Source organism: Oncorhynchus nerka, linkage group LG20 (assembly GCF_034236695.1).
Source record: "Oncorhynchus nerka isolate Pitt River linkage group LG20, Oner_Uvic_2.0, whole genome shotgun sequence".
NCBI classification, from domain to species: Eukaryota; Metazoa; Chordata; class Actinopteri; order Salmoniformes; family Salmonidae; genus Oncorhynchus; species Oncorhynchus nerka.
This window is the reverse complement of record NC_088415.1, coordinates 56,979,316-56,991,541: the sequence shown is the minus strand read 5'-3', so window position 1 is coordinate 56,991,541 and position 12,226 is coordinate 56,979,316. Positions and strand designations below refer to the sequence as shown.

Sequence of the window (12,226 nt, the reverse complement as noted above, 5' to 3'; positions counted from 1 at the left end):
ACCTATCTGGATAACTGAACTCTGCCTACCCTAAGCCTGCCTGCCGTCCTCTACCTTTAACCCACCTGTCTGGATCACTGAACTCTGCCTACCCTGAGCATGCCTGCCATCCTGTACCTTTAACCCACCTGTCTGGATTACTGTCCCCTGCCTGCCCTGAGCCTGCCTGCCGTCCTCTACCTTTAACCCACCTGTCTGGATTACTGAGCTCTGCCTACCCTGAGCCTGCCTGCCGTCCTCTACCTTTAACCCACCTGTCTGGATTACTGTCCCCTGCCTGCCCTGAGCCTGCCTTCCGTCCTCTACCTTTAACCCACCTGTCTGGATTACTGTCCCCTGCCTACCCTGAGCCTGCCTGCCGTCCTCTACCTTTAACCCACCTGTCTGGATTACTGACCTCTGCCTACCCTTAGCCTGCCTGCCGTCCTCTACCTTTAACCCACCTGTCTGGATTACTGTCCCCTGCCTACCCTTGACCTGTCGGATTAATAAACTGTTGTTAGTTCGACGTTCCTGCATCTGGGACTTACCTGAAACATGATAGCAGTAACGTAACACAATGTGTAAAGAGTCAAGCAGTCTGAATGCTTTCCAAATGCACTGTATTTTGCTGTCATAATGTGATTGAAATGTGATAAGGCATTTCCGTGTTACTTCTCCCCTAGGCAACTTCCCTTAGATGATTGACAGGTAAACACCACTGTAATAGCCTGTATAGTGTTTAATACTAGTGTAATTCCTCTGCTCCAGTCTGTAGGTGGTAGTCAGGCAGGTAAATATCTTTACATTATTCTGATCACTGTGCTTATAAGACAGCATAGTTTCACACTACCAACATGTATGGCTTGTTTTATCTACTACATTTGCACTATACCATAGTATTGCTGCCACTGATGTTTTTTAAACTATGGTATGTTATACAGTGGGGCAAAAAAGTATCTTAGTCAGCCACCAATTGTGCAAGTTCTCCCACTTAAAAAGATGTGAGAGGCCTGTAATTTTCATCATAGGTACACTTCAACTATGACAGACAACATGAGAAAAAAATCCAGAAAATCACATCGTAGGATTTTTAATGAATTTATTTGCAAATTATGGTGGAAAATAAGTATTTGGTCAATAACAAAAGTTTCTCAATACTTTGTTATATACTCTTTGTTGGCAATGACAGAGGTCAAACGTTTTCTGTAAGTCTTCACAAGGTTTTCACACACTGTTGCTGGTATTCTGGCCCATTCCTCCATGCAGATCTCCTCTAGAGCAGTGATGTTTTGGGGCTGTTGCTGGGCAACACGGACTTTCATCTCGCTCCAAAGATTTTCTATGGGGTTGAGATCTGGAGACTGGCTAGGCCACTCCAGTACCTTAAAATGCTTCTTACGAAGCCACTCCTTCGTTGCCCGGGCGGTGTGTTTGGGACCCAGCCACGTTTCATCTTCAATGCCCTTGCTGATGGAAGGAGGTTTTCACTCAAAATCTCACGATACATGGCCCCATTCATTCTTTCCTTTATACGGATCAGTCGTCCTGGTCCCTTTGCAGAAAAACACCCCCAAAGCATGATGTTTCCACCCCCATGCTTCACAGTAGGTATGGTGTTCTTTGAATGCAACTCAGCATTCTTTGTCCTCCAAACACGACGAGTTGAGCTTTTACCAAAAAGTTATATTTTGGTTTCATCTAACCATATGACATTCTCCCAATCTTCTTCTGGATCATCCAAATGCTCTCTAGCAAACTTCAGACGGGCCTGGACATGTACTGGCTTAAGCAGGGGGACATGTCTGGCACTGCAGGATTTGGGTCCCTTGCGGCGTAGTGTGTTATTGATGGTAGGCTTTGTTACTTTGGTCCCAGGTCATTCACTAGGTCCCCCCCTTGTAATTCTGGGATTTTTGCTCACCGTTCTTGTGATCATTTTGACCAAACGGGTGAAGCCCCAGATCGAGTGAGATTATCAGTGGTCTTGTATGTCTTCCATTTCCTAATTGCTCCCACAGTTGATTTCTTCAAACCAAGCTGCTTACCTATTGCAGATTCAGTCTTCCCAGCCTGGTGCAGGTGTACAATTTTGTTTCTAGTGTCATTTGACAGCTCTTTGGTCTTGGCCATAGTGGAGTTTGGAGTGTGACTGTTTGAGGTTGTGGACAGGTGTCTTTTAAACTGATAACAAGTTCAAACAGGTGCCATTAATACAGTTAACGAGTGGAGGACAGAGGAGCCTCTTAAAGAAGAAGTTACAGGTCTGTGAGAGCCAGACATCTTGCTTGTTTGTAGATGACCAAATACTTATTTTCCACCATAATTTGCAAATAAATTCATTAAAAATCCTACAATGTGATTTTCTTTCTCATTTTGTCTGTCATAGTTGAAGTGTACCTATGATGAACATTACAGACCTCTCTCATCTTTTTAAGTGGGAGAACTTGCACAATTGGTGCCTGACTAAATACTTTTTTGCCCCACTGTATTGTATTGCAATATGTCATATAAGAACTGCACACCACGTTCAGTATAGAGAATAACTTTATTGATGCTTCATTTACACAAGCCAGCAATTACAGTCCGACATACTATAGCTCAGACAGTCCACGCTCATTTTCAGAAGAAACAGAAGAACCAAGGCGAAAGAGAGATTTGAATATCACATCATACATACTTCAATTTAATGTTGTTTCCTTAATATCAGAAAGACAGATTTTAATCCAATATTGTCTTATTCCAGGCACAAAGGATTGCATTCTCTAGGTGGAACGAGCCCTCATCTTGTACACAAGTACTGTAGGCTATACAAATTCATCAATCCATAGCTCAAATTCAGGGTTCCCACGAAAGCAAGTTCAAAACATCACCTTAGGGATTTGATCTGGGCCAAATGCCTCTGCATTTACATCCTTCAATCACTTCTCCCCTTGAGAGTCATCCAATATAGAGCAGACGACTTACCGGTGGCAGACTGTCAAAAACAACCATCACTCATCAACAACACACACAATCCCAGCATTCGCCAACACAACAAGAAACAACAAGTCTCTCTCGCTCAACAAAACACTGGAATGCAGATTAAGCTAGTAACATGCCTCACATTTTCTTTCACTTTTGATTTATTTAGTAAAAACATAATTGAGAAACAAAACAGTTCCTTACCCTTGACCCAATAACGTAGTGCATGTTCCTCTACCCCCCCCCCTCCCCCTCTTTCTCTCCCTGTGTTGATCTTGATCTGACATATTATAGTTGTGCTATTTGTGGGGACCCACAGCAATAGCAGGCAGACCAGTACGAGGCGCTGACAGGCTCCATTCACCCCACTCACATACGTCACATGAAAGCAAATAGCATTTACTGATACAGTAATAAAAGGAAATTTAAAAAAATCATATTTACATTGTGATATAATAGTAAAAGTGCACAATTGGGGCTCTTGGATACAAAAAAAAACAGCAAAAAGACGCAAACCACATGCAAACAAGGATGACAGAACATTTGAATAAAAACGTGGCAAAGAGAAAGCCTCAACGTCACCGTATCACAGCAATACATCAATTCACAGCAATTCATCTCTTATTCTAACGACACAAAATAATATTTTACTGACCAGAATCAAGACTTACAATTACCACCATCACACCTGCCAATCAATCATATCCTGTGAGTTAATACACAGGTGTCAGCTCGGTAAAGCCAACGACACACACACCTGGAGGTTTCCATGGTTACCCCGAGCTACATTGTGTACATGAGCTATACATTGTATGAGTATACAGGTGAGAGGTGCCATTGTCTATGTATGGCACAGAGTTCTATAGAATTTGCATATATGAGGCAAGGCCACTGGGTAAGCAGCACAATAGTAAACAGACTGTTATGATATAAAGCTATAACTGGTTTACATATAATAAAAATCACCCAATATACCACTCACTTATAACAGTCTTTGAGATTTCATCTACTAAGGCATCTGATATCGAGTGCTGTTTCTAGGCACACGCGACATAAGCGGCCGCTATTGGGCCCCCAACCCATGGCAAAATGTGGAGAACTGCATGAAATTTGCTTTAATAATGCAACATTTGCTCTCTGCAAACCAAATCTCGCTTTGGGCCCCCAAAATGCTAGAAAACGGCCCTGCTGATATTGACTAAATCACCCACACACCCAACATCCAAACCAACTATCTAAACTCTATGTAGCAACAAGCACACCACCAAGCACAAGGTATAAAATCAGCACACATATCCAAAGTCAAAAAGACAAATATAATTTAATAAATTGAACAACAACAAAAAAATCAGTGTGTGTGTGTGTGTGTGTATAGCAAAGATTCAAGGGAATTATGATGAAAGTGTCAGTGATAAGAGGTAGGATATGAGAAGAGGAAAGAGATGATATGGAAAGAGTAAGTAAGGGAACCTCTAACAGGAAAAGGAAATGGGAGTCAGCGGAATCAGAGTTCAGACCACAGCAGGAGGTCGCTTCCTAAAATGAATGTCATTTGAAATGAGTGGCAATGAGACAAAAGAAGACAATGAAAAGAAGACGTTTCGTTCTATTTGGACATGGCCTCTGTTTTTGGATAAGCATAGGCCAGCTTCTTTTGTTTTATACCAAACAATCACTGCTTAACGACATATCAAATTGAAGTCATGGAACCACATTCCTACCCTCTGGCATCCAGGTGCTTGATACATTCTGTGATACTGTTCCAATTTCCATTTTAAGATGGTTGGAATGCATATTGCCTTTTAAAACTGGGTTCTAAGAATTACTGTACCACCCCTTGTCAATCAGTGGCAGATTCCTATGAATTTCTCTCAAGTCCGAATCAAAGCTTTCCTGTTCACTATCACAATTCACTATCTGTCAGTACTTTTCCACCTGAACACCGGAAGATTAAGGAGATAATCTCTAAAAGCAACACTTTGTTTCATCCACTATCACGACTTCCTATCTGTCCATCAAAGTGTTCTTTGATGTGCAGATAGAGACTCTCTCTGGTTCTTAGGAAGAGGAGATGAGGAGCTGCTACTGGCACAAGAATGCATGTGGCCTACACACTTCTGCTAGGCATGTCTGGGGCTGTTACAGTGACCATATTACCGCTGTACCGCCGTTCACAAGTCATGACCGCAGTCAAATTCCACGTGACTCATGGTAACTAGGCTTCTCCAAAACTGCGCTCTGATGCTGCTGGTGGTCATTAGTAGCCTACCAAACTTGCTAACTGCCTGGTACTCAGCACTCTATTGTCCCTATAATCACTCTAACATCAATGCAAATGTGATCGGAAAATCAAATCAAACACTTCATGAGAGACCATGAGCTCACGCTGCGCAACATTTCTATAGGCTATGCAATTGTGTGAGAAAACAGAGTGATGGCTTCTACTAAAAAGAGGAGGCTCCCATCAGTTTTCTATAGACTAGGCCTACTAAATGTATTTCTCAACCTTCCTAATATTAAGCACATTGCTGCTCTTTACAACAGGAGTACAGCCTACCCGGCAGGCATGAAAATTAACCAGGGGAAAAGAGTCCTCCATTCGCTATTTAAGTACATAGATGACACATTTTTTCCCCTGTCCCTGTTCTGAGACAAGTGTATGATAAAATCAAAACTAATTTCACACATATATTATTTAGTATATGTACAGTAAAGACAAAAATTAAGAATAGTCTGATAACAAATTAAGAATAGTCTGATAACAATATTATCACTTGTGAATGGTGTATTATGACTTGTGAATGATGCCCAGTGTGTCCAGTAAGACAAGAAACAGTGCATGCTTTTTTTTGGCGACTTTTTCAAATCATAGTCGCACACCTAATGTAGCCTAGCCCATAGGCCTATATGTTTTGATAAGGTTAGTATCACACCTAATGTAGCCTAGCCCATAGGCCTATATGTTTTGATAAGGTTAGTATCACACCTAATGTAGCCTAGCCCATAGGCCTATATGTTTTGATAAGGTTAGTATCACACCTAATGTAGCCTAGCCCATAGGCCTATATGTTTTGATAAGGTTAGTATCACACCTAATGTAGCCTAGCCCATAGGCCTATATGTTTTGATAAGGTTAGTATCACATCTAATGTAGCCTAGCCCATAGGCCTATATGTTTTGATAAGGTTAGTATCACACCTAATGTAGCCTAGCCCATAGGCCTATATGTTTTGATAAGGTTAGTATCACACCTAATGTAGCCTAGCCCATAGGCCTATATGTTAACTGACATACATAGGCTGCTTGTGAGTTCCAAGTTTGGGGAAGATAATAAAGTATTACAATCATAATCACATTTGCGGTCACTTTTGAGAATGGTGGTTTCTTCATATCATGTTTCTTTAGACCTGTCTAAAATAAATTATGGATTAATTGTGAAGGTGTAGGCCATATTAAATGGATTTATTAAGACTTTAAAAAAATGTATATATTCCAAAGGTCTGCATCAGTGGCTTGTAGGCTATGAGTGGAAGCCAGGAGATGCTAAATGTGTTTATGTTAATTAACGGTTAATTACCGTGACACCGGCAGTTATTTGCTTGAAAATCACCGGCCGACAAAATGTCGTGACCGCCACAACCCTGGCGCATGTCTGCCTGCTCTGATCTGATCCTGCCACGGGCTCCATGAAGGCTCTATCTAAACACAGACCTAGTGGTGTCTGGAGGCATACCAGGAATACCACAATACCAGCACCAGAGTGTTGCTTCATGGGACAATAAGGAAACAAGTGAAACTGAAACTGGGGCTGTGGTCTGAATTTCTAAATGAGTTGCTTCTTGAGAGGAAAAAAAAGGGTTGACAGTGTGTGCATGTCTATCTGCACCCTTTTTAGAGAGCGCGTTTTTGAAGAATCTTTTTGTGTGAGTGAATGTCTTTTAAAGCATGTTTATGTACAAGCCTGTGTGTTTGTGTGTGTGATTGTGGGGTCAGGGCCGGTGGTGGAACTTCTCGTTGTAACGATGGATGGTGACACAGCCGTGGTAAGAGATGGGGCGAGGCATGGCCGCCACGCCGGTGATGATGCCCGTTGCCGGGTCGTAACACAGGATGGAGTCAGAGGCCTCGCCGTTCTCACCCCGCCCACCCAGGATGAAGATCTTCCCATTACACACCGACATTCCACAGCTCTCCTGGAGAGAGACAGAGAGAGAGAGAGAGAGAGAGAGAGAGAGAGAGAGAGAGAGAGAGATTGAGCGAGCGAGAGGGAAAGGAGAGAGAGTGAGCGAGAGGGAAAGGAGAGAGCAAGAGACAGAGAGAGAGAGAGAGAGAGAGAGAGAGAGAGAGGAAAGGAGAGAGCAAGAGACAGAGAGAGAGAGAGAGAGCGAGAGAGTCAGCGAAATATGCCTCACCACGGTTGACTTATCGGGGGCTTGACAAAACAAAAACAACTTATTTTTGTGAAATCAAAAAGCTCCAGTTATGATGTAAGGTCAACATTGTATTTGTTTTCATAGACCATTGTTACGTGCAAAACCTCATAGCAGCTCTGAAGTAGAAATGAAACAGAATTTCCAGTGTCTCTGTGCCATAAATGAAATAATTACCTGTTTGCTGAAGGTGTGTACCACGTGCATCCAGTAGTCCTCCGCAGGGTCGTAGCAGAAGATAGACTTGGTTAGACCACCTGACACATAGATCAGGTTGTTCAGGGAGACCGCCGTGATGCAGCGCTTAGCGATGGGGATGCTTGTCCTTAGCGCCCAGGTGTCTGCCTCTGGATCATAGCACTGGACCTAGAGAGATCACGTGGATTGAGTGATTAATGATTGATTGATTATTTTTGGTTTGAAAAAGTCTGGTATGAAATATAGCTTTGAAAGGATAATTAGACTCAGAACATAATGCATGAAAACCTTATGAAGTACAACATTTACTGTCTTGGTGAAACACTAAGAAACAGATTTATACACTGCTCTTTCCCTGACATAGACTGACCAGGTGATCCCTTATTGATGTCACCTGTTTTATCCACTTCAATCAGTGTAGATGAAGGGGAGGAGACAGGTTAAAGAAGGATTTTTAAGCCTTGAGAGAATTGAGACATGGATTGTTTATGTGTGCCATTCAGAGGGTGAATGGACAAGACAAAAGTGCCTTTGAACGGGGTATGGTAATAGGTGCCTTTGAACGGGGTATGGTAATAGGTGCCTTTGAACGGGGTATAGTAGTACGTGCCTTTGAACGGGGTATGGTAATAGGTGCCTTTGAAAGGGGTATGGTAGTAGGTGCCTTTGAACGGGGTATGGTAGTAGGTGCCTTTGAATGGGGTATGGTAATAGGTGCCTTTGAACGGGGTATGGTAATAGGTGCCTTTGAACGGGGTATGGTAATAGTTGCCTTTGAACGGGGTATGGTAATAGGTGCCTTTGAACGGGGTATGGTAGTAGGTGCCTTTGAACGGGGTATGGTAGTAGGTGCCTTTGAACGGGGTATGGTAGTACGTGCCTTTGAACGGGGTATGGTAATAGGTGCCTTTGAAAGGGGTATGGTAGTAGGTGCCTTTGAACGGGGTATGGTAGTAGGTGCCTTTGAATGGGGTATGGTAATAGGTGCCTTTGAACAGGGTATGGTAATAGGTGCCTTTGAACGGGGTATGGTAATAGTTGCCTTTGAACGGGGTATGGTAATAGGTGCCTTTGAACGGGGTATGGTAGTAGGTGCCTTTGAACGGGGTATGGTAGTAGGTGCCTTTGAACGGGGTATGGTAATAGGTGCCTTTGAACGGGGTACGGTAGTAGGTGCCTTTGAACGGGGTACGGTAGTAGGTGCCTTTAAACAGGGTACGGTAGTAGGTACCTTTGAACGGGGTATGGTAGTAGGTGCCTTTGAACAGGGTATGGTAATAGGTGCCTTTGAACGGGGTATGGTAATAGGTGCCTTTGAACGGGGTATGGTAATAGGTGCCTTTGAACGGGGTATGGTATTAGTTTCCTTTGAACGGGGTATGGTAATAGGTGCCTTTGAACGGGGTATGGTAATAGTTGCCTTTGAACGGGGTATGGTATTAGTTGCCTTTGAACGGGGTATGGTAATAGGTGCCTTTGAACGGGGTATGGTTATAGGTGCCTTTGAACGGGGTATGGTGATAGGTGCCTTTGAACGGGGTATGGTAATAGGTGCCTTTGAACGGGGTATGGTAATAGGTGCCTTTGAACGGGGTATGGTAATAGGTGCCTTTGAACGGGGTATGGTAATAGGTGCCTTTGAACGGGGTATGGTAATAGGTGCCTTTGAACGGGGTATGGTAATAGGTGCCTTTGAACGGGGTATGGTAATAGGTGCCATGCGCACCGCTTTGAGTGTGTCGCTGCTGGGTTTTTCATCAAGAATGGTCATTATACCCTGATGAAGACAGCTTGTCTGTCGAAACGTTGGTTATTCAATTATTGCATCTGAGCTCCTAGAGTGTGCGGCTCTCCTTTCCCTTTTTCATGTATACCAAGAACGGTCAACAACCCAAAGGGCATCCAGACAATTTGACACAACTGTGAGAAGCCTTGTAGTTCATGCAGACAAATTGAGGCTGTTCTGAGGGCAAAAGGGGGTTGCAACTCAATATTAGGAAGGTGTTCCAAATGTTTTGTACACTCAGTGTACATCCCTGGGTTAATTTAAATGCTATAAAAATAAAGAGAGTCGCACACTCTATATATAAACTCCCAGTCATTTATTGGGTAAATCACCAACGTTTCGGCATCACTGTGCCTTCTCGACGAGTGCGCGACTCTCTTTATTGTTGTAGCTTACAGTTTATTCGCTGTTAGTCAGCACCTCAACATGAAATCATTTTCTCTGGGTGTGCGCCAGCTCATGTTTTTTATTTGACTTAAATGCTGAAATATATCTGTCAGTTGACGGAAGTCAGCGCTGGAATTTAAGGCAAGATTATGCAAATGTTGTTCTGTGGTCTGCATCTGGTCCTAGACACTGTGAAGGCTGGAAGCAAAACCCTCCATCTCTTTTACCTCCCCCTTTTCCTCCTTTTTCTCCCTTCCCCTTTTATCAATTTTAGGTGCTGCTTTTCGGGTGCCCCTGAGTCCCTTCCCTGTTTCACACCTGGTAGTTTGGTGGATGGGACTACCAGCTCTCTGTAACCTAGAGGGCAACCAGCATGGCAATGTCTGTATTTCTAATTTCTTTGGAGAAGTCCAAGTTCCTGCTCTTTAGGCCAAAGGCAGATGACCTCAGGCCTCGATGAGAGGGCGAAGGCTTTTGTGTTCCATAAAGTGTCCAATGTTGTTAGTCGTATGACTTGACCTCAGACCAGTAACTGTGAGCAGAGCCTGCTGAGCAGCTGGTACATGCCATTGGCTTGGGCTAGTGTACGCATGGGGGTTGGGACTGTATGCCTACTCACGGCCTGGGTTTATGTGTGACTTTCATGTTGAGGCCCTCTTTGCGGGTGTGGGGGGCATGGGGTGGGCAGGAAGGGCATAGGTCTGATCTGAGGGGGCCTATAAGGGGTTTGGGCATGGTTGGTTTGGGGGGTGGGGGTGTGGCTGGTGGTGCTGTGGTTCCGCTGGTCTGGGCAGGGTGTCTGTTGATCTGTTGCTTCTGTGTGAAGTGTTGGGGCTGCGGTTGATGGGCGATGTCCTTTAGGGTCTTGGTGAAGTTGGGCACTGCTGCCTATAGGTGGACCTGGTCATAAAGGCTGTTCTAGTCCAGGGTGGAGTGGTGGGCACTGCTGCCTATAGGTGGACCTGGTCATAAAGGCTGTTCTAGTCCAGGGTGGAGTGGTGGGCACTGCTGCCTATAGGTGGATCTGGTCATAAAGGCTGTTCTAGTCCAGGGTGGAGTGGTGGGCACTGCTGCCTATAGGTGGATCTGGTCATAGAGGCTGTTCTAGTCCAGGGTGGAGTGGTGGGCACTGCTGCCTATAGGTGGACCCGGTCATAAAGGCTGTTCTAGTCCAGAGTGGAGTGGTGGACCTGGTCATAAAGGCTGTTCTAGTCCAGGGTGGAGTGGTGGGCACTGCTGCCTATAGGTGGACCTGGTCATAAAGGCTGTTCTAGTCCAGGATGGAGTGGTGGGCACTGCTGCCTATAGGTGGATCTGGTCATAAAGGCTGTTCTAGTCCAGGGTGGAGTGGTGGGCACTGCTGCCTATAGGTGGACCTGGTCATAAAGGCTGTTCTAGTCCAGAGTGGAGTGGTGGACCTGGTCATAAAGGCTGTTCTAGTCCAGGGTGGAGTGGTGGGCACTGCTGCCTATAGGTGGACCTGGTCATAAAGGCTGTTCTAGTCCAGGGTGGAGTGGTGGGCACTGCTGCCTATAGGTGGATCTGGTCATAAAGGCTATTCTAGTCCAGGGTGGAGTGGTGGGCACTGCTGCCTATAGGTGGACCTGGTCATAAAGGCTGTTCTAGTCCAGGGTGGAGTGGTGGGCAGTGCTGCCTATAGGTGGACCTGGTCATAAAGGCTGTTCAAGTCCAGGGTGGAGTGGTGGGCACTGCTGCCTATAGGTGGATCTGGTCATAAAAGGCTGTTCTAGTCCAGGGTGGAGTGGTGGACACTGCTGCCTATAGGTGGATCTGGTCATAAAGGCTGTTCTAGTCCAGGGTGTAGTGGTGGGCACTGCTGCCTATAGGTGGACCTGGTCATAAAGGCTGTTCTAGTCCAGGGTGTAGTGGTAGGCACTGCTGCCTATAGGTGGATCTGGTCATAAAAGGCTGTTCTAGTCCAGGGTGGAGTGGTGGACACTGCTGCCTATAGGTGGATCTGGTCATAAAGGCTGTTCTAGTCCAGGGTGTAGTGGTGGGCACTGCTGCCTATAGGTGGACCTGGTCATAGAGGCTGTTCTAGTCCAGGGTGGAGTGGTGGGCACTGCTGCCTATAGGTGGATCTGGTCATAAAGGCTGTTCTAGTCCAGGGTGTAGTGGTGGGCACTGCTGCCTATAGGTGGATCTGGTCATAAAGGCTGTTCTAGTCCAGGGTGGAGTGGTGGGCACTGCTGCCTATAGGTGGATCTGGTCATAAAGGCAGTTCTAGTCCAGGGTGTAGTGGTGGGCACTGCTGCCTATAGGTGGATCTGGTCATGAAGGCTGTTCTAGTCCAGGGTGTAGTGGTGGGCACTGCTGCCTATAGGTGGATCTGGTCATAAAAGGCTGTTCTAGTCCAGGGTGGAGTGGTGGGCACTGCTGCCTATAGGTGGATCTGGTCATAAAGGCTGTTCTAGTCCAGGGTGTAGTGGTGGGCACTGCTGCCTATAGGTGGATCTGGTCA

At 45.1% G+C, this 12,226-nt stretch overlaps 1 protein-coding gene across 2 annotated transcripts in view; it reads right to left on the bottom strand.

Annotated features, from left to right (window-relative positions):
* Positions 1 to 2,508: 2,508 nt before the first annotated feature.
* LOC115102848 (kelch-like protein 24) overlaps positions 2,509 to 12,226 on the bottom strand; it is a 64,188-nt gene continuing 54,470 nt past the window's right edge. For both annotated transcript variants that reach the window (XM_029623222.2, XM_029623221.2), the window contains 2 exons: positions 7,551 to 7,739; positions 2,509 to 7,136 (listed from right to left, as the gene is read on the bottom strand). In XM_029623222.2, coding sequence (XP_029479082.1) covers positions 6,933 to 7,136; positions 7,551 to 7,739 — 393 coding nt within the window. In that variant the 3' untranslated portion in view covers positions 2,509 to 6,932. The remainder of the gene's footprint in view (positions 7,137 to 7,550; positions 7,740 to 12,226) is intronic.